Genomic DNA, 23677 nt, shown 5'->3' with positions numbered 1-23677 from the left:
TTTCCTGATGCACCTCTACCCCTTCTTTTTAAGGGCCTTGACCCGACACATGCCACACGTAGACGCCGTTGCTCACACTGAAACCCACAGACACGCACAGCAGAGGGGATCATGGCTACGTCTAAACTGCCTAATTCTCCCTAATGGCTTCTCTATTCAGGGATTAACTCCCTAAATCCACACACACAGAGGGTCCAACATGCACAGGCCCATGGTGTAACCGTCACAGTAACACACAGTGACACACACTAACACAAAGGAAATGGACAATGGCTGATCTCTTCACTGAGGCTTCAAATGGCCTGTGGGCTGCAATTAAAATGTTTGGGACTCAGGAGGAGACTGGAGGGAAGAGAACGGGGGAAGATGGGAAGGCTTGAGAGAAGAAAGAAAAAAAAAGAGAGGAAAGTGTTTACCAGTCAGGAGAGTTTCATCAAGTTGAACTCTCTCTTTGAAAGTGTGGTTCTTCTGAGCATGCTAATTTAAATCAGAAGCATATCCAGCTCTTTGGTAAATTTACCACACCTCTTTCACAAAACTTCATCACCAACCTGCAATGGAGGCATGGAGTGGAGCTACCGAGTTCACATGGTGCATTTTGCAGAAAATGTGTGTTGAGCAGCTCTCATTCTAAAGGTTAGCATGTGATGCCCGATCAGTTTTACTAGAAAAAAACTCTGCATCTCTTGTTTGGAATCATTATCACCACAAAATAAACTTGTTAGCTGAAGTCCAGTGATTTGCTTTGTCTAAGCACACCTGAGCATAACCTGTGCTTTGTGTTAGTGGAATGAAAAGAGATTTGTGTGAATTCTTTCTGAAGTTCTGGTGTGTTTGCAATAAATATACTGACCAGCTGACCACAAAGTAAACCCTTACATATCATGCTGCCTGCTAGTGAACTTGATTGCCTCCCTGGTGCCTCAGAGGTACAACACAAAAGATTTAATTCAACCGACTATGATTACATGCTTAAAAAGACATCTAAATTCTGACTTTAAATGTTTGGTTATACTGTATATATATATATAACCAAATATATAACCATATATATATATATATATATATATACAGTATATATATACAGTATATACTGTATATATCGCAAAAGGATCAAGAAATTACTAAATTTACATATTTCTGAAGTTGGGCAATCCAGCAATCCAATTGTTGGCTTGAAGAAGGTCCTTGGTTCAAGTCCTGTCCAGAGCTTTCTGCATGTCCTATCCATGCATGCATGGGTTCTCTCTCGGTACTCAACCTTCCTTCCACAGTCCAAATACATGAATCTTATATTTATTGGCCATTTTACATTGCCTTTGAGTAACACACATCACTGTGTGGTACCAACATCCCATGTAAAATGGATGGCTTTTTGAAGTTCTGTATTCGTTACAGGTGCAAAAACACACAAAAAATTTACTTTTTTTTCCCAAAACCGAACAGTTTCATTTGTGGGATGTTGGCTTGGGTTCTCAAATGAACTCCTTCCATTCTGTTTGTTCTTTACTTGACTGACATGTTTTTATATAATTTTGTGCTACAATTTCATTCAAAAACAGATATTGTTTTGCTTCCCTACTTATTGGTATATTTTAGATACATAAGTTATGTTTCCATCCTTAAAAGGGGGCTTGGATTTCTTTAGGGTTGTGATCAGTGATGGTCTTTTCCAGGATTTACTGAATTTTATTACAAATACTCTAGTGAGTAAATATTTTTTTATAAAGGACAGATATTTGTGACATCTAAGTTTTTACTTATAACTATGAAACAAAATTGTCACTGTTCTTCTTAAATGGAGAATGCAGTGTTAATATTACCTGCTGTAAGTCCCTTAACTTATCTGACTTTCAGCTCACCCTCAGTCTTCATTGCTTGTGTTTTAAGGGTCTTTAAGACTGAAAATTTCAAGCAACTCTTAAATTTTAACTTGCAAGTGGAGTTTATGTAAGATGAAAGTGTGTGTATGTGTATCCACAAGTTGTTGTGTGTGTGATAGTGGCCCACTGTAAAACTAACAGAGACCCAGGAGGTCTTTGCTTCCTTTTTGTCCCGTTTCTCTCTCCTGAAGGCATGCAGGTAGGACCTCTGGGACACAAAAAGGGACATTTCACGTCGACTTGAGTTGTTTGGGTGCACTGAGGTGAAGCCCACCTTAAAAACACTCCACCTTTCTAAATGCACTTACCCTGCAGCTATGCAGATCCTCACAAAGAAAGGGAAAAAGGAAATGACATGGGTAAGGTATAATAAATGCCAAGCACAATTATTATATCATCTGGCTCTTGTCAGGTCCGCTGCCAGTTCCCACAACAGAGGCAGCTCAGTATCACATCACTGTGAGTTTATATGCTTTCCTGACAACAGCTTCACTGCTTTGATTGGTGAGGATGAGAAGTAAGGACAACCTCACATTTGACATTTACATGCAAACTCAAGTCTAACTACCTCATGCACCAGCACATGAACTTTGACCTACCTCTGTCATTTCAATAAAGACTTGTATACCAAAGGTGTGATATACAAGTGCCATCAAAGGTGTATTATGTTTGAGAGGTGATGAGTAAAATCGACTTTGTTTTGGGATAAATCTCTGAAAACTGGATACGATCTCAGCAGTTCTGTTCAGGGATGGAAATGTTTACTCCTCACTGCACTTTTTTTCCACATGCAGGATGGAGATTTCCATGGCAAAAGCCAGATTCTACAGCAGCATGATCTTCCCCAGACCATTCTGACCCTGTCTAATACCAGAAACGGCCCCACCAGCTCCAGCAAACACCTCTCTTCAAAGGAAAGTTATTGATTCAGGTGATGTTGCAGTTTGTAATAGAATAATCAACTCTTCTGGTTTTCTGAGAATTTCTGTCACTTTTTGCTCTCATATTTGCCCTGATTTGGCCTCAGATTTCACCAACTTCTTGGCATCAACAATTTCTGCCCTAGCAATGTTTCATCATCTAGATTACCTGGAGGTATTTCACTGGTCTTTTAGAGTGTAAGAAAGTGCCATCTAGGAGTGTTGCTTCTAAGGAAAGTGGTGGTTGTTCAGTTTTAGTCAATGACTGTATAATGAGAAAGTGGGATAACTGTTTAGTGGGCAACCTTTCCAGAAGTGGATAAATGAGTGGCCAAACAAATTACACTACATCAGAGAATTAATACAAATGTTTAGTTTAGCTAGTGTAGTTAGAACGTCCTGAACAAAGATAGATTATCTGGAAGATTTGCTAAGAAAATACTTGCTTTTTAAAAATCTTAGGCCGTGGAGAGTTTTTCTGTTATTTCCATATTCATGCTATTTGAAATATTTAACACCCTTTGAGGATGTATTTGTCAGGGTTATTACTTAGGATATAGACCTTTTATGAAATGGTAGTGACTCAATATTAAATTGGCTAATTTAAAATAGAGTCACTTGTTTTTTTATGTACCACCGGTGTGTTCTTCAAAAATTTTAATTTTTAATAAACTCTTAGCTAATCCAGAAAGTTTCATGTTTGTTTGTTCTTTAGTCCAGCATACTTTTACTTCAGCACATATACTCATAATAACTGATGTTGGAAGAAAAGATATACTGATGAAAAATGTTAAGTAGATTTCCAAACTCTGGACTCTGTGAAGCTGTTGAAGTTGTTACATATATATGTATGTAAAAGCAGAACTGAAAATGCTTCATCCACACATTATCTATACCCGTTTGTCAGTCCAGGGTTACGTGGAAGCTCAGGGCAGTATACACTTTGCATTGGTCACCAGTCCATCACAGGGAAACACAGAACAAATAATCGTGCTCACACAAACCAAACAGTACCTAAAGGCAATTAAGAGAAACCAATTAACCCAACAGTCATATTTTTGAACTGTGGGATCAAGCCGAAGTATCCGGAGAGAGCCTGCGCATGCAGAGGGAGAACATGCAAACTCCATGCAGAAAGAGTTTGCCAGGTGGGATTCAAACCCAGAACCTTCTTGCTGCAAGGCAACAGTGCTACCAGCTGTGCCACCATGCATTGACCGAATATAAAACTGATGTTATGCAGATGTTTGAAAGAGCAGCCACTTTAAGAAAGGATTTTCCTATTATTGTATGAAATGAACAACAAAATTACAAAGTTGGTTTTAAACTGTTTTCAGCCTCTTGAATTTGTGATTTGAGCAATTAACGGCGTGTCTAACAAACATATATACACACACACATACTGTACATATACTGTATATATATATATATATAATTTTTTGTTTTGTTTTGGGGGTTTTTTGCATTGTTGAGAGAATGTAGACCATGAATTTATCTTTCCAAAAGATTTCCAAGATGTCCAGAATGTTTTGTGAAAGAGTCATTTTGGTGTACTCCATATATTCATTTTGCTATCTGCTAAAAGTCTTTGAGGTAGCTTATTACATGTCTGTTTTCTTTCTTTTCTGTCTTTTTAAATATCTTACTGACTGAAAATAGCTAACACTGAGCTTTCTTTTAAAGTAACAATTTCCACTTCAAAGATAGTACACAAACTGGTGGTGTATTCACAAGCCAGAAAGAGACAGAATTTTTGAGTTCATCACTAATTACTGAAAATTAACCTAAAAATCTTGAAATTCTGCTAACCCTAATTACAGAGAGGATTGCTGTAAAATGTCATAAAGCTTCCAAAAGCTTTATGGAAATCTTGAGAAGTTGCACACATACGACTGCATGTTTTAATGTATTTCTCAGCTTTCTGGTCCCCTTCTGCATCTGGTTGTTTTGCACAAAGAGAAAACACTGAGCATCAACATGTCCGACAGCTGTGGGACAGATCTTCAGCTCTGTGTCTGGGTGTCTGCATGTGTGTGTGGGTGCGTGTGTGTGTGTGTGTGTGTGTGTGTGTGTGTGTGTAGGGGTCGTCCGTTGGCAGGAAGCAGTAGGCAGCGAGTGATGTGGTCAGACCCTCTGTCACCATTGAGAGGGAGTGAAAGAGTCCGGTGTCTCTTGTCTTTTTGTCGTCTTCCTGTTGGTTGTTTTCTTTTCCTGATAATCTTTCTTTTATATATAAAAGAAAAAGACTCAAAGAAATTAAGGCCCATTTCACTAACTCTGATGATTGCTTAAAGATACAATTAGGAAATTACACAGCTTAACACAGTGTTCTAGTTGGAACAAAAAAATAAATATTTTTTTTTCTACAAAGATGTGCATAGGGTGTTTGTTTCAAACAAATGCAGCTTGACTTATTAGTTTAAATACAGAAACAGAATTGACATTTTAATGTTATTGTATGCAAGAAAAGAAAGAAATGACATAAGTATAAATTCCCACTTAAATAAATTAAAAGAAAACCAGCAATTAAATTAAAAAAAAAACAAAAAAATCAACAAATTCGAATTGTTTTTTGTTCCAGCATTTTCTTTCTCGACGTTAGTAGAACATTATTTATGATCTTAATGTCACATTTCCCACAGATTTATTTTGTTGTTTCTGTCCAACAAACTGTGCTCGCCACAGCAGTTTCTTTTCTTTTATGGCTGCACGATTAAAATCCTCGCGAGCAAACATCAAAATGCTTAAAGACAAACAAATGACTTTTTCTGGAGTGATTTATTTTCTTCAAAAAGACAAAAAAATGGTTGAGAGAAAAGTCATGGAAAAAGCAGCGTGAGGGGTGAGTGTGGAAAATCATTTTTGTAAATACAATGTGCAAAATCAAAGGAAAGATGGAGAGAAAAGGGGGATTGAGGGAGGTGGGTGAGTGGGAGTTAAATTAAGGGAAACAGGGTGAACAATTAGATGGGAATTTCCAGTGTTAGTAAGAGACTGAGCTTTTGTTGTGAGTGAGTGAGTGAGTGAGTGAGTGAGTGAGTGAGTGAGTGAGTGAGTGAGACCCTGAATTGAAATAAAAAAGAATAGATGTATATTAAAGCATAAAATGGAATTTGTTCAATATTACTTAAAATTTACTCCATAAATTATGAAAAACTAAGTAAAGAAACACTATTTGAGAGAATTAATCATTTTAGAGCTGATTGGGATTGTACTAAAATCAGCAGCAGTTCATGATTACATGCGTTACAAACTGTAACAGAGTCAATACGACAAAACTAATTGTGGTTCTCTGCATCATCACGAATTATTGCCTCCAAATCCAGCATCATTAATCACGATGATCACTCGAAAAACACTAAAGTTTAGAGTTTCTTTTTCATTTCTTATTTCCAGAGTTGTAATAGTAAATAAATCTCTGTCAACACAACCATTTAATTGAAGATGAGGTTATGAAAGTATTTAAGCTTGCAAAATGAAGCATATTAAGACTGACATCAACAGAGTCGTAAAGACTAATTTTCAAGAATGGATTTGACTTAAACTAAATAGCAGATGTTTATAATTTTAACCAGACTGTATTGTTTGTAACCTCGCATCTCGCGTTGCATGCATTCAAGGCCAGAGTCTGCTAACAATGAAAAGCATCATAAGTTGTAAAATTTTCTGATTTCAAAGCACTTTGGCCGAGCATATATTTATGTGAGGGGACACTTGGAGGATTTTTAAAAGTCTGTGTTTTTCTTTCGCTTTTAAGTCCTGCTGAGGATTTTGCATAAGTGCTTCCCTCTTTTTTCTGTCCTGATGAGGCTCCATATTTATTTCAAACGTTCAGGTCAAGTCAATTAGATTTTTTTTTTAAATTATTGTTTTATTGTGCAACACTTAAAAGTTAAATACTGTTATTTTCCTTCAAAGGAGGCACAATGGACATTGTTAATGCAGCCCAGAGAGAAAAGCACAGTTGTTAAAAGCAAACAAAGCCTAAAAAAATATACCCGTTGCTCACATGTAGTAACCCAGTTTAGACGAAAGAGAAAAACATAGTAAGGCGTGCAGAAATTCTTTAGATCATTGATTGCGATAACTGCTTACAGCAGCTAGTATTAGCTATGATTGTAGAGTAGAAGTGGAAGCAGAAGGCTGTTTATAGGATCAGGAGAAGGTATTTCTACCCCCATGCTCCCGTCCCAAAAGCTCTTTTAGAGCTCTTTTAGTCGGTTTTAAAATAGGCACACACTAAAATCACAAGCACATGGAAGCTGTTTGAGTGAAATTTTAATAAACTTGTGGAAATCTTAGGTGCTTTTCTTAAAACATTTTTTCAGAAAGTCTTTAACATGTGTGTTGTAACAGTCTTGGAGTAAGTCGGAGACACTCCCTTTACCAGTCCTCTCAGTGCTCATACCTGTTTTCATTCTTATATCTTAATACAATAAGACAAAAATAAGTTTCACTTTTCTCAGTCTTAATTAATTTACCCAAAAAGGACTTCATAATTTGGGGGGATGAAAGGAAGAATATTAATATAAAAAAAAATGCAAGAAAGAAAGAAAAAGACAAACTCAAAGGCAGAAAACGCTTTTAAGGGAGTGACGGAGAAAGGGCAAAGAATAACACAGGAGAGTGAGTGGGTGTACTTTAAATTTCATTTTGCAAAAGAAACCAAAGCAGATCAGTTCTGCCCCCTAGAGTGCAATTTTGTGTGTGTGTGTTATCTTGTGGAAGAGAGGGACATCCTGTGACGGTGACTCAACACTTCCCTTATACAAGCGCACAAACACGCAGACACAGACACACACGCGCACACGCACACTAGACACAATCATGCACAAGAATGCGCATACATGTTTACATTTTAAACTTGGTCGAAGGCATTTCCACACATAAATACACCAAATCACACAATCACCTTGTGATTATCATGTAGAAAAATCTTTATTTTGATGGAAAAATAGGAGTTACATTTTTAGCTATGTGTGGGGGTGTGTTTGTGTGTGTATGGCTCATGGCCTCAGGTGAAAGCCGTGTGAGAAGTGCTTTGTGGGTGTGGCTTCAAGTGAGCGAGCAAGAGAGAGAGAGAAGGAGAGGGAGAGGGCTTAGTCTGAGAGATGTTGATGTTGTCAGGCATTTAATATCAGGTCTCCAAGTGGATCACACACACACTCCTGCCCAAAGAAACTTGAGAGCTCGGTGTGGAGTATTAGCACTCGGAGTGGGAAGGCAGAAGGGGAGAACTACACCTGTCCCGCATAAACTCTCTATCCTCACAGGCAGACTTCCAGAGAGGATCCCAGTGCTCGTCCCTATGTGTGGATGGGACCAAAGTTACACGGTGAGTACAGAGCAGCTCTGAACACCCTCGGCTTCTCTGTCATTTTACTAACAACTGATTTAGAGTGCAACATAGAAAATTGTACGGGGTTTTATCTAACTTTTTGGACTTTTTTGACACTTTGTATACACTTCATGATTTATACTAAAAGTTGTGAACTCCAAAAACAGACTGTCAATTAAATCTGACTTTTTTTTAAAAACTTTTAACTTTTACTACTTTGCAGTAACTACAAACTTTAAGATTTTTATTATTACACTGAAATGAGTTTTTGGACAAATTTCTTAAACCTTTTTTGTTTTTTAGCTGGTGCTTTCGGGGTATTTCATAAATCGATTCCTGGGATTGTGTTAAAATTTAGGCACTTTTTGCTTACTTTAATACATTTTATTCAATAATTTATGCAAAAACAAGTTTTGTTTTTCCAGTAAAGTTTCTAATTTTATAGGTATATTCATTGGTAACAAAATAATTTAAGTATTTTCCATTTTTCTGATTAAAAACAATCCATCTATGCTTGTCAATGTTTAAGTTTGAAATCCTTCTGACTTTCTGCGGGCTCAGCTTTTAAATGTTTTCAGTTGGTCTAAATACATGAGAGATGAATTGTTTCTTGGTTCTTGGTTTCACTATTAGTTTTCGATGCTGCAGCTGTTATGCAAAGGCAGGATTCACAGTTTTGCTGAAAGCAAAGATATTAAAAGAGACATTTTAATATGTGATCACTGTTTTGATCTGATTCATTTCAATGGCAAATAAAGCGGAAACGTCTGGTTATGCGAGTTTTCAGCTGCTGTCTGGGAAAAAGAAGGACTACTCACTGGGAATTTTATAGTTTTACAAAGCAAATCATGGATACTGTGGCTTTTGTTGGATTTTAATGTATTTTGGGCATTTGCTCTGTTTGTGTTTAATGTTTAATGCAACTAAAATTAACTTTAACATGCTTTTTTATGTGACTCTTAAGCAAGGGAGGTCAGTTTTGCAAGAAAGAATATTCTCTGAATCCAGGATGCTTTTGCTTTTTTGTGGCTTTTAATTGAATCTTAATTAAAGCAAACTTAAGTTTTATAATTACTTTTCATTCAGAAACTTGTTTTACTCTTGGGGATCAAAACCCTATTTGCTTTAGCTGAAGTCACTTGGAAGTGAAACAATTTTCTTTCTTGTGGCTTCAGATAATTTCACAGAGCGAAATGTGGTCAACGAAGATCTGCTGCTTTCCGCTCTTCAGCGTGGGACAAGCAGCATGTTGTCCCCTGTGTGGATTTCTGCTCCTGTGTGTGTGTGTGGGATTGTCTTGGGTGGGATCGTGTTTGAAGTTTTGTTTGCGCTGCCGTGGCCCCCCAAATGGAAAAGTTTTTTTGACGCTCCCTTCCTCATCACTTCCCCCTTGTCCATTACCAACACACACACACATTCAGACAAGAACACACACGCCGGGAGTTGGGATGATTTGCCGGTTCCGCTGCTTTGCCACTCTGCTTCCAATTTTAGCTTCATTCAGACACAGACAGCATTTCCTTCCTCCGTCTTCAACCCATGGGAGATGTGGGTGAACGGGGGGTGGTGAGGGTCGAAGAGCGCAGAAACATGGGCAATATTACATTTGCAATATCTGAGTAAATTCAGCATGCTTTCGAGAAATATTACATATATACAGAATAACTGATAAAAAGGAAACATGACAATTTCTTTCTAAAGTCAGAAAAACAGTGAGTCATAATGTAGAGAAGTGAAAAAACAGAAAAATTGCCGATAAACAGATTTGTTTGAGCCATATTTTGACTGGTCTTGGAAACCGTTAGGCAAAAGGATAGTGAAAGTGTTCAAGGTGGAAACTATCGAGCCTGATTTCCAAAATTTATTTTATTTCACTTAATGTGAATGTACAAAAACTATATATAACTTGAATATTAACTAAAAAGTTGTTTACTGATTTTTTTTTTTGTTGCTACATTGTGTTTTTGTCTTGCTTGAGGGCAGTGGTCATCTAATCTGGTAGTATTATGTCATAGAGGGAGATAAAAGTGGAATAAGTTTCCTAAAAAAATGTCAAACAATCATTAGATTCCAAAAGCAGAGAAAAAGACAAATCTAACAAATCAGGTTATGCAACTGAAACATGAATGAATCGTTTCCCAAATTAGTTACCATCTAGTCGAAACGGCAGACGAGACATTTACCGCCTGATCCTTTGTGTGCTTTTGCGCTTGTGTGTGTGCGTGCACATGTGTTTGTGTGTGACTGAGGCATTACTCAACCCCCCCTCTTCCCACTGAGTCACTACATATAATAATCACGGATCTTCCTCTCCTCTCTTTGTCTCTACTCATCACAGTGTTTTATCATATTTCATTTTGATCTTTGTCTCCTTTTTATTCCTAATCAGTTCTTTCCTCCCACCTCCTTTCATATTCTTATCTTATTTTTTCAACCATTTGCTGTTTTTGTACTTGTCATATTCATAGGTTTTTTTATCGCATGTTTGGTATTTTTCTGCTTGTCACGGTTGTTTTGTTTTTCCATCTTTTTTTTCTTTTGCTTTCCATTTAATCTCTTTCCTACCTCACTGTTCACTTCCAGATGGAAGTTTTAGGAACTTTTATGAAGAAGAGTTGATGAAAGGTATTTTTTTCTCTTTCTTACCCCATCCAGGCGACCTCTCATAGCTCGGCCATGTTGACCAGTGAGGGGGCGCACACTATGGAGCAGGATGGCACAAACCACAAGATGGCCTCCACAGCTACCAGCACAGGTTCGGACGGAGCAGAGACGATGACCGACACCGACGTGGACATGGACATGGACATGGAGGAGGCAGACATGACGCATTGGGCAGAGGCAGAGTTTGAGGAGAAGTGCACATACATCGTCAAAGACACGCCATGGGAGGCGGGGCCAGACGCTGACTTCGCAATGATGACGACAAGAGCAGAGGCATCGCTGCCCAGAAACCTGGTCCTCAAACACCTGGCAGGCACCAAAGAGGTCAGACTCCCACACAGTCACTCACAAAGTCTTTTGCCAGCAGACAGGAAAACTTTCTCCCCCGTCTTAACTTTTCACACGCGTCCAAGCAGAGAAAGCCATCTGTACGTTAACAGGGGCGTGAGTCAGTTGTTGGTCATGAAACGGAGAGCAGGGGGTTGCCGTGTCTACCTTGTAAACGCTCACATACACACACAAACACAAAGGAATGTGTGTAAGTGGGATAAAAACTGATGGAAGCAAATTTTACACAAAAACACATTTCTTCAGCTTGAATCTTTCGTTTGAAACTCATATGTCAGCTGAGAAGATTACAGTGATTTAGCCCTGAAAGTTGTGTGTCATGCCACAAACCTCTCACCGCACTGAAATATTCATGCCAGCAGCCAGGGGGCACTGTACAGCACCTTAACGAACACCTTACACTTTTAATATCACCTTTTACGTTTAGTGACTAAGTTGCAGCAAATTAATTTAAAACTTTTGATCTGGAGTTGGAATAGGACATGAAAAAAAAAAAATTACTAGCATAATTCATCTTTTAATCTTCCTCAACTCACAATCAGCCACCATGACCTTCTTGTAACACTCTTGTAATTTGTTAAAATAAAACATAAAAAAACTCACGGCGGCTGGCACCTGAAAGCTCACATTTTTCATTAAAATGTTCATTATATGTGGATTTAAGAAGCTGTGTTCATTTGTGTCTTAATTTTGCTTCAGAATTTTGCGTCAGATTGAAACAAAAGCATTTTCTTTTTCTTTTTAAAGCATCTTTGATCCATTTTGCGTTTTTTTCCAGGGCGTTTACACCAGTAAAAATGTGCATGACTGCAGTTCAAAAGTTTCCAGCTTTGTCAATTTTGTTACTGTGAGTTTATCAGTGAAACGGTGTGATCGCATAGATTTTCTCATCAGTGGCTTATCAAAAGGGAACTGAGGTAAGAAGGGGAAGGAGAGTGGTGAAGAGGAGTGTGTTTTGCTTACGAGCTGATACTCTATCAGCTAATATTTAGTTTGACCAGGAGAGGAAGAAGGGACAAGCTGATGAAAGAAAACTGCGTTTTGCTCCGAAGACATCAGGAAAGACCTAAAACGATTTAACAAGTAAGAAAAGAAAGCTTGTGTGCAAACACTAGCACAAGCTTGAGTCTGGTCCTGTGAAGGGAAAAGAGGAAAAGGGGATTTCCCACGTCACCAGGAGAACAAGGGGTTTGGGAAAGACTCGTGTTTGCGTGGGTTTAGCTAGAGAGAAGAAAATGTGAGCGCGTGTTTCTCGTCTATCCATGGCTGGAGTCTAGGCAGAAAATTCCTTGCAATTCTCCTCTTCCTCTTCTTTATCTCACCTTCTTCTGTGATTCAATCAGCCCATAAAGCAAAAAAAAAAAAAAAATACAGAAGAGAAAGGATTTTTTTTCGTTTGAGTATCTGAGTGTTTTCCCCTGAAATATTTGAAGTGGCAGTGGTTTAGGTTTGATGTGGCGATCATTGGAGGTGTGACAAGAAAAAGAGATTTGAAAGAGAAAGAGATTTTTTAGTTATTCTTCAACCAAACATTCGAGCTCAAAGTCACACGAAGCGTGCCCATATTTCATTAATCATCGCCTCTACTGACAGCTGGTTGGTTGTGTGTTTTTGGATCTAAAATAAAGCCTAATGAGTCTTGTCACTGATGGATGTGCACAACAGTTTCCAAAAACAGACGCAAACTTTGCTGTATCTTACATACATTTTTTACCTGCTTGTGTCTGTGTATGTCGCCATGTAGGTGGTCGGAGTGTGTAGCCGGGAGTACATTCCCAAAGGAACCCGCTTCGGTCCCCTGGTGGGAGAGATCTACACGGCTGACAGCGTCCCGAAAGACGCAAACCGGAAGTACTTCTGGAGGGTGAGTATGCCGGTTGAAAACACACACATTTCCTCAGAAGCCCGAGAGACCCCTTCCTGTGACGTCTCTCGCTTCAAAAAGCAGTCAGTTGAACAGGAAACAGGGCTTTCTGTTTGGTGTGTGTGGGGATGTGATGTCACCTTCACACAAATAACATGCCACACTAAGGTTCCTGTAAATCCACACATACATGGTTAAAACACGCTCCATCACTACCGGTAACTGACAATGAGACAACACACGCTCACGAACCACCTACATGGTTGTTCTACCTACATACTCTAAGAAGGTGCGTGTGCGTGAGTGTGTGTAGTGGGTTTGACTCGCTTGAAAAGAAAAAGTGTAACCACAAGCAGAAACTTAACTCATTAAGGTTCCATTCATGCTCATATCTCACTTTCTCACACGCAGCGAGATGACAGAAACGAGAGGCAGAGATAGGGGGAGAATGAAGAAGTAACACACAAGGGGGTGGGGGAGGGTGGTAGGTTAAAAATGACTTGATCCTTCCTTTCCCTTTTCAATATAAAAGAGGATCTCCTCCTGCGTGATAGACTTTCTGTCTGTCTTTTTTTGCCTCGCGGAAGGTGATGAAGACGGAGAGAGATGGTAAGGGGTGATAGAGAAGAAAAAGGGTTAAGAAAATTAGATGACATTTATTGCAGATGGACTAATTATGTTTGATTTCTTAATTTGATGCTTTGAACTGAGATAAAACATGTCTTTCTAGTCATTTATAATTGCCTCATTTAAAGATTTACAGTAGGTTACTTGTTCTTTTGATGATGCAATCAATTTCTTGCCTTTGTGCTCCTTTTTTGTTGTTTGATTAGGGAAATGGTGGTAAATTTTGCAAGTTTAAAAGTAAAACTTTTACTTTATGAAAGGAAAATAAAACTCTTTTTCTTGTGAAATTGATCAAAACAAATGTTATTTTCTTTCATTCCAGATCTTTGCGGATGGTGAGTTTCACCACTTTGTGGACGGTCTGGATGAGACCCGTTCCAACTGGATGCGGTACGTCAACCCGGCCAAATCGGCGGCAGAGCAGAACCTGGCAGCATGCCAGAATGGCATGGAGATTTACTTCTACACTGTGAAGCCCGTCCCAGCCGGCGCCGAGCTGCTCGTCTGGTACTGTCATGACTTCGCCCGCCGCCTGAGATATCCGCCATCAGGGGAGCTGATGATGCAAAAACTCAGTAAGTTCAACAACCTTTTGTTTGCCATCCTTTCATGAGACATGAGGCTGATGAGAAGTGCTGTAGAAATTTCTTTCAGATTCTTTTGCGCAATAAAATCAGTGGTTTTATTAGAAGCCTAAAGGAGTGACCGGCTTGCATTACAAACATTAAATCAATCGGCGGTGCATGTCCATGTGTCTTGAATGTGTCCTGTCGCCGCTATTAAAGCCTGTTTTTTAGTGTAGCTATGTCTCCTTCCTCTCTCAGCGTTAGTCTGTCATTATCTCTCTCTCCTCTCTCTCTCTTAAACACACACACTTACAAAAGTACAAGACCAACATCCTTTCATCTCTGTCAGTGCCATCGCTGTACTCTTGTGTGTGTGTGTGTGTGTGTGTGTGGGCGTGTGCATGTGTGCCAGTGACAGTGTAATTACACGCAGGGCTGTATGGCCCCTAATGCCACAGTCTTACACACTTAAAGACCCACTTTTAACATAAAAGTTCTCAAACACACACACACACACACAGCCTTCCTCGACCTCAATAAACGCAGCAGAGACAGAGTATGTTTGCTTGACTCAGTCTTCATTGGCAATTTTTATTAGGAAGTGAGCTTAAAGTTTGTTTGTATTCACAAAATGATAAAAATATGATGTACAACAGGAACTTTTAGTCATTATTCTAAGATTTTACCTGAAATATCAACAGAAAAATTCACCTCTCACAACCAGATTTGTACCACGGTAGACTCAATGCAGTCATCCACTTTGGCTAAGCTGATCAAAGAGTGAGGGGGCTCAGAGGGAAACAAAGCCTGAGAGCAGGAGTTGAGTGGTTTCCAGGTGTGACTGCAAGCTAATAGCAGTCTTAAGGTGGCAGAGGAACCAGCACACCCAGCCAGAGTGGCTCCACTACCCAGGGAAAAATGCGCATGACCTGGGGACAGAAACAGAAGGGATCCCCTGATCCCCCTCCTCCTTTATCTCAACACATTGTGAACTTACTATATGAGTCGTCTTTAATTAGCCTCATCTGTCATTTGAGCCCCCGCAGGCCTCTGCTGACCTGCAGCTGACTTTAAAGTGGATTTGTACCTGGATTTTTGCTGACTGCACTTGTCCCAGGGTTCGAGCTTTAAGTTTCAAGGGCTTTCATTCGTTTTTTGTTTTTTTTCTCAGCTATCTGAATTTACATTCCTAAAATGAGTAAAACAATTATCTGTTACGGTGGCTCATAAGAGGTTGGCTCTACAAGCGAAGTAAGAAATAATGTCACTGACTGACTGAGTAAAACCAAGAAAACCACAGTCTTTCTGACTAAGTAACGTTAGACCGAAACTCAGTTAAAGGGCAAAAGGTAAAAGAGGAGGAAGCTGGCAAAATAAGTCCTTGTCATTGCAAATACTAAATATATATAATGTGCAAACCAATAATTAATACTGGAAGTCTACTTTATAATCTTTCATGTTCAAATATCAGCAGCAGGAGGGAATTAAAGTAATTTCAAACAGCATGCATACATTAAGATTATAACCAGCGCATGAACATTAGGGTTACAATTTGGGATAGCCACAAACTCGAGTATTCCAGAGGGATTGTTTGTGAAATCCCAACATAATTTTGCAAAGTGGATGAAAATGACACAAATACAAATCTACCAAGACAACTTTAACTTTTTGACTGACATGCAAAATTCATGGTGGAGACAGAATCGTGCTATGGAGTCATTGACAGATGGATAGAGCTAAATTCAAAGCAATCCTGGAAGAAACTTTTGGCAAGGCCACTGGTTAAGTTTTCAGTAGAACAGTTTAGTAAAAGCCTAGACACAAATCCAATTGAGAATCTGTTGCAATACTGCAAACACTTGACCTAATTTGAGTAACCTTTTGCAAAGACAAATGGACAATGATGTAAATCTTTACATGTGCAAAACTGGTAGAAACATATCTGATTTTCAACTGTTCTACAAAATATTGGCTTAGTGAGGAATACCACAAATGTGTTATTCAGCCATAAAATCTGTATAGAATACATAGATGTTGAATGGAGATTAATACATTTTTATAGCTCATAGTTCTAGTCTTTTCCAGTCTGCAATAGTGCCTTTGCACATATTGACCACATAGCTCCTCACAAGATGACATTATTATTTGAACAAATTGGGCCTATGGGGGGCACCAGAGAGGGGCACCAGAGTTTCTGGCCCAAATTATATGACATCCTGTATCACATTCCTAAATGGTGGGAGGAGACAACTGTTGCCTGTATCATTTCTCTTTGCATCGCCTCTTTCCAGTACAGTCATTACAAAACCAGACGTGTGTGTATGTGTGAGCAAAATGACTGAGCATGCATCGCTGTCTCACTCCCTCACTTTCTCCTCTCCCTACTTCTCTCGCTCTTATTGCTGCCGTCATCTTGCATTCTTCAAGTTTTAGCACTCGAGAACACCTGTCATCCGTGTGTGTGTGTGTGTCTTCAAAGATACTCAAAGAACAGCCTCTCTTCCCACACTCATGCTGATATAAGGGCGACATGCCGACACATTTACACCCTGCTTTTCATCTTGAACACATGCAAACTCACACATAGTAGTCTTGTGTGTGCATTGGCCAATAACCCTGATATATACATGTCACTTAAAGAGACCAGAGAGGAGACAGAGGAGGGTTTGGTTGAGCCGCACCTCCTACCCACTCGGCTGACTACTTGAACTTCCTGGCAGAAGGGCCGTGTTGACAGATTGATATCTCCAAGATGGCTGACCTGTTTGTTTTCTGAAAGAGGGATGGAGGAGGAGGAAAAAGAGGAGGAGGAAGGCTAACTGATAACCCCAATGTTTACACACTGCCGTTATTACTGGTGAAAGGGTCACTGGTGGTGGGCGTGGGCGTGCATGTGTGTGTGTGTGACTGGGAAGGGGAATTGTATGGGGAAAGAGAGGTAAATTTCACCAGTGCTACATTTGGGATTTTCTTTGACAGCCTCCATTTCTCTCACACACTTTCTTACAGCCACACACACACACACAGTCTCCTCTGGGCGACCTCATGGTAAAGAGTTAGGTGGGCTGTAAAGGAGCTTTAAGATAATAGGTTGCTGTATTTTAAGGCTCGTCTGTGGCAATTTAGCAGCCGAGATGTGCTACTAACTGACATCACAGAGCTTTTAGGATGTGTGTTAGGGAGCTCCCCTCCCTAATCCACTCTTTCATCATCGGGAGGCGACTGTAGGTGTGAGTGACTAAAGGGAGGAAGCTCTCTAATTTACCCTTCGACCTCGAAACAATAGCAAATGGCCAGAAAAAGCTGGGGAGTAAGCGCTTGATCAGAAGTGTGTGCAAGTTGTTCAGAAGAGGAAGAGTCAACAAATCAGACAGAGGTCTTTGTCCACAGGCGCCTCTGTGTGTGTGTGTACCTTGTCACATGGGGTGGGGCGTGTTTGTGTGTGCTCTGAGGAGGGCAGGTGGAGGCCAAGCTTTTTCTGAGGATATCTTCAGCAGGAAACCCTCCATCAGTCCTGTCTGTCTGTCTGCCACTATTCTGATTTTATCTTGATTTTATAGGCAAACACGCATCGCATACCCCACACACACAAGCCCTGGAGGCAGATGTCACGCCTCACTTCCTGTGGATTGGTCCTTACCTTGCCCCTCACCCTCGTTCATCACTTCTGTCAACCTAATTAGTCTACTGAGTTAGTTATGGTGTTCCTTCATTCAATTCAGTTCATCTATATAATGCCAAATCATATCAAATGTCATCTTGAGGCACTTTAAAACCTGGTCCAATTCATGTCAGGTTACATAGAATTTAAATAGATTTAGATCAAATCAAAATCAATTTGAATCAGTCATTTAGTAAGATAGGTTTTGGAATTTATACTATGTATTTAGACCTTCTCATTTTAACATTAATATGTTCAATAATCTCAATGATCCCAGCGAAACATTTTACCCTGTGAATGTAAACAGCAAGTTGGGAGCGTGGCCAGCAGCAGCTTATTTAGATTTAAAGTGACAAGAAGCCGTAAAGCAGGTCCGTCTGAAAGGAGCTCAACATAGGCAGAACTGACCAGACAAAAATCTCAATATCAAAGAATAATTTTGTGTAAAAAAATATAATGAACATGTTTTGTCTGGCCCATAAATCCATCCTAATCTGTTCAAGGAAATATAATAGGTTGCTTTTAAAACACCCTGTTAGATTTAACATACCTTAAATGTGGGCTGCCATGTGAATCTATTTGATGACTGATTTTGTCTTGGTTTGTCTTTACAGAGCAGTCGCTTATGGAGGTCAAGCAGCAGCATGTGGACAGAGACGACAGCACAGTTGAAATGTCCAGTATGTCTCCAGTGTCAATGACTCCCAGTCCTCCCAAGAGGGAGCACAGTGTCTTGTCCATTCTCCGTGGCACCAACAGCACCTCGTCCTCCTCAGCTCCCAAGAGGGAGCCCAGCCGGCCTCTTCCCACCCGCCCACGTTGTGCTGACAGCCCGGAGCGGCCCCTGCAACCCCGTGCTGTCTACCCTTTTCTCAGACCACGTTACCCCCTCTCTGAAGACTTACTCAAACCCAGCCACCCTGGTTACCCCTTAACTCATTCCCCTGGCAAACAGTTTTCGGCCACACCAAGCCCTTCTGCAAGAAGCAGCCCAGAAACCAGCCCTCACAGTAGCCCTTCTGGTCCAGCATTATCACCAGCTTCTATTTATCCTTACCCTGGTTACTCCCCTCCATCTGCCCCACTTCCCTCAACATTCTACCCTGCTCAGTACCCGCGTTACATCCTACCACATTATCCTCTCCCTGGCGGTGGTGTCCCAACTGTAGGAGGGATATTCCCTAGGATCTATCCAGTATATGGCAGCCTAATGCCCCGTCATCTATCCCTTCTGCCTTCTGACCCTGCACCAAGGCGCCTTGTAATACCTGAACCTGTGCACCCCTCCTCAATCTCTGCCCACAGAGACTATCTCCTGCCTGGGCCAAGAAGTGCCTTCTCAACAGCTACTTTGAGAGACAAAGCAGGAGTTCACAGCTCTTATCCAGGGCATCCTAACCCACACGGACCAGCTCACGCTCCCTCCAGCGGCTCCCCAACTGCCGCCACAGCACCTCCCAGCGAGCAGGTGCCAACCAAGCCTACCTCAGCCCATATGGGAAACACTAGTGAACGTCACTTAGATGAAGAGGCTATTAATCTGACCAAAGTGAAGCGTGGTGCAGGGTCAGCAGGATATAAGGCCTTGCCTTACCCTCTGAAGAAGCAGAATGGCAAAATCAAGTATGAGTGCAACGTGTGCAGTAAGACCTTTGGGCAGCTGTCAAACCTAAAGGTAAGACTTGGGATTTTCTCTGTTATTGCTTTTTAACATCATGCCTGCTGATCTGATTTGCTACCTTGTAATCATTCCTGCACTCTGAAAGGCGTGCAGTGTAATCAGCTGGGAGTACAACAGGTTTATGGCACTTAAATGAACAAAGAGATGTTTCTACTTCATAATAACCAAGGTTATGACCTGAAGAGACCTAAGCGAATATGCTTTTACTTTTCCCTTATAGGTTCATCTTCGGGTGCACAGCGGAGAAAGGCCATTCAAATGTCAAACCTGTAGCAAAGGTTTCACTCAACTCGCTCATCTGCAAAAACACTACCTGGTTCACACTGGGGAGAAACCACATGAATGTCAGGTGAGACAAATTGTTCAAAAAGAGCTGATTCGCTAGATAGTTTATTTGTAATAACTCACAGGTAACAACAAGCTGCTTAAACCATGTTTTAATGTGATCTCCTGTTTCAGGTTTGTCACAAGCGCTTCAGCAGCACCAGCAACCTGAAAACTCACCTACGCCTTCACTCAGGGGAGAAGCCTTATCACTGCAAGCTCTGCCCTGCTAAGTTCACCCAGTTTGTCCACCTCAAGCTGCACAAGCGCTTGCACTCCCGCGAACGTCCACATAAATGCCCCCACTGCCACCGCCACTACATCCACCTGGTTAGCCTGCGGCTACACCTGAAAGGCTACTGCCTGGCTGCAACCTCTGGTCCAGGCAGTCCTAATGTCTCAAGTCAAGCTGCCTTGGAAGAGGTGCACCGCGCCAACGAAGAGATTGAGCGCTTCGACGTCAGTGAGCACGCTGAGCGACTGGAGCAGCTGCAGGGGTCAGTGGAGATGGACGCCATGTTGGAGAAACAAGTCTTGGGGATGCTGTGGAGGGAGTCTGACCTTAAGTCCCCCAACTACCATCCGACTTACAATGGCACTGCCACCGATCTTCTGTCTGCAGGTTATGGTGCATTCGAGTCCCCGAACGAGACGTCGGTTATCAAGATCCGCCGCAGCACCCCCATCTCACCAGTTGCTGCTAGCATTACCGTCAAGCAGGAGTCAGAGGATCATGCTTGATAGACTTTTTTATGCGCAAGTCACATGAAAAATTGATTCTGAACTGCATGGTGGACTTGTTGCCGGGAGCAACATCTGTAAATATATAATTATCTATTGTCATCCCCATGAATACGCCATGCTTTCAACCTATCAGGGACTCACACACTCAGGGCTGCAAGAGACAATGTCCCATGACTACTTAGTGGTTTTAGTGTTTATTACTCTTAGACAATCACCTAAAAAGGATTTTTTTTCTTTAATGTAATTAATATAATTCTATTATCATTTTTCAATGATTTTTTTCTTTTTTTGAACATTCTTGTTTTTGATAAATTACTTGTTATATAATCTAAGTTATTATGCATTTAATTTTGTGTCTTCAAAAGCAATAAGTGAATGGATTGTTGACTAATAGGGTGAAAACAATTATTTCTGTTGATGTTAATTTGCTTTACCCTATGTCAATTTCTCTGTAAATAGCCACTCTGTCGTTACCCTTATTAGTCTCCTCCGTGTCCATTATTCAGGGCTTATCTATTTAAATACCAAAAATGAAAGTAGCCAGAGGAAAAGTAGAAAACCTTGCCTACTTATGGCACATACAGTAAATTAGTTCATTTCCAAAGAAAAGCGTTATTTCAACCTGTCTGAATCGCTTTCCTGAAGTGTCTATGTCCTTTTCTGATGCATCCTTAATTTAAATGAAACAAAAAAGGGCATTCAGTTTTTGTATATTTTTTCACAACAGTTACCTCAGTGTGGATGTGATGATGTGTGTGTTTGTGTGTTCAAAGGGACAGCTGAAGGTGGGAGTTTTTTATTTATTCCTTTTTTTTTCTACTTGAAGAAGAAACCAAACTGAACTGGAGAGCAGATCTTCATGCGGTCCAAAGGAGTGGCATAGCCCACTTAAAATGTAGCACATAACGGACTCAGGAGGCTGATTAGCCGTCATTTCCCCTGTTCTTACCTTTTGTTTTCTATCTTTATTTTTTATGAAATCATGTTAGTATCCAGCAGGGATTTTAAATGTTTTCGGGGAGCTACACTAGATGCTAAAACCCAAAGTTTGTTTGGCTTCAGTTTCCAAAATAATCTAAACAGGGGAAGAAGGACTAAAAGAATGAAATGCTGAAGAAGGGAAGATGTACGTTGTGTTGATGATGAAGTGTTTGCTCCTTTTTTGTATATATTTTTCATGTTGTTGCTGTTATTAGTTTTATTTTTGAAAAACAGCCCCATCCATCTGCTGCCTTGTTAAGAACACCTAAGCACCTCGGCCCTCTTTTATGCACTGGCCCCCCTCCTCCTACTTTATTCCTTCAGTGCCGATGCTTATATAATTTACACTGTGTACAGTATCTGTAAACCTGGACAAAACTGCATTAAGAACCAGCTTAATGTTACTACAGCAGCTGTGATTTTCTGTAGCAGGTGCACTTCAATAACCTGTAGTTACTTTTACTTTTTCATTATGTTTCAAATGTTCGACCAAAGCTTTCCTCTTTCTCTCGTCAAAGTTTTCACTCCAGAGGAGAATCCCCTAAAATACCTGTCTCTGTTTACATGCTGGTTTACAAAGTTATTTATGTGCAAAATGTCAAAAAGTGTAAATTATGATATAAATGTCACTGCTCTAATCTAAACTCAAAAGACTCTATGACTCTTTATTTCTTTTTTGTTGTTGTTTTTGTTATTTAAATTTTATTATGAAAATTAAACACGCAAACAAAAAAAAACCTACGACTAAAGTTTTTCCTTGACTTGATATATTCTCCTGTAAAAAAAAAACAAACTAAATTTTCACGATATTTACCCTCTAACTTCAACAACTTGCGACCTGATCAGTTACTTTTATTTTATTTATTTTGAACAGATAAGCAATAAATATTTCCACTGATGCCTAGGATAATGTAATATTTTAATTATTATGACTGAAGTAGCACATAACATTATTTTATGTGTTTATTTATTTTTACTTTCATTCATAAACCTACGACTGGACAATAAATCAAAAACTATATTTCACAACAGATGTGACCCCTGTCAATAGACATGTCTGATAGAATATTGAATATATAGAATACATACAGTAGTACCAATTTGACGTCACACTTTCAGGAGCTTTCTAGCTGACAGCCATCTTGGCAGGCATCTGTAACTAACTGTCATGACAGTATTATGGAGTTGCCATGACAACAATAAACAAGCCACATGTTTAGAACTAGCTTGCTTCTTTTTTCCTGTCTAACTTATAAACAATATAAGTACATTACAAGTATTAAGTCTTAAACTCTTTTTTCCATATGCTTTCTTTTTGTTGTTCTCAAAGCCATGTTTCATTTGTGCTTTGGGCTTCGGTTGCCTACCAAGATGGCAGTAAATTGAGCAGATCACTTCTGACTCACACTTGTGGGAGTTATGCATAATCACTGAAATCTGATCAAGAGCTGCACAGCATTTTGGGGAACGTAGACAGAGGAAAGTCGCTCAATCTCTTATGACCCAGCTAAGCAAGGTGAGTGGAATCAACTAACTCACTCACATTGTGGTTACCTAGCAATTTGCTGTGCCAGTTACCAGAGTAACTTGCAGTTTGAGGTTTCACCAACATGCCTCATAACTGCTTAAAAATACGCAGCGTGGGGAGAAAACTGGAAGGGCCACCAATTTGGTAGTATTCCTGATATTTACAAGAACTAATCAATAATTATTGATATCGACTGATAAATGTTTATATCATGATACATTTTTCCGTCATATCATCAGTCCTACATAAACCAAAGGAAAATATGAAATAATCCTCAACAAAATTTAGTCTCTCTACCAGATGTTTTCAGTGACCTAAACTTGTCTCTGTAATTGAGGGAAAGTGTAGCAGCTTTCTTTCAGCAAGCAGGTGTGAATGACAGAGCATCTATTTGCTCCTTACAACCTCAGAAAAATTTTTCACTCTAGCATTTTCTGTGGTATCATATTAAAAAAATCTTTGAGGCATAGACCAATGATGAGGCCTTTTGTTTGCAATAGTGACTGACAGTGATCTGCGGTGAGGTTGATAGCTGGTGAGGCACTGAC

The 23677-nt window shown here is 40.0% G+C and overlaps 1 protein-coding gene across 1 annotated transcript; it reads left to right on the top strand.

Moving 5' to 3' along the window:
* Positions 1-7914: 7914 nt before the first annotated feature.
* Positions 7915-22245, top strand: prdm1a (PR domain containing 1a, with ZNF domain). Its single transcript, XM_032559331.1, has 7 exons — positions 7915-8138; positions 10797-11129; positions 12898-13017; positions 13967-14219; positions 18486-19546; positions 19773-19901; positions 20012-22245. Exons 1-7 carry the CDS (start codon positions 8112-8114, stop codon positions 20615-20617), a joined length of 2529 nt encoding a protein of 842 aa, XP_032415222.1. The 5' UTR covers positions 7915-8111; the 3' UTR covers positions 20618-22245.
* The last annotated feature ends 1432 nt before the right edge of the window (positions 22246-23677 follow it).

Source organism: Xiphophorus hellerii, chromosome 3, assembly GCF_003331165.1.
Source record: "Xiphophorus hellerii strain 12219 chromosome 3, Xiphophorus_hellerii-4.1, whole genome shotgun sequence".
NCBI lineage: Eukaryota > Metazoa > Chordata > Actinopteri > Cyprinodontiformes > Poeciliidae > Xiphophorus > Xiphophorus hellerii.
Note: the sequence above shows the minus strand (reverse complement) of the source record. Positions and strands in the feature narration are given on the sequence as shown.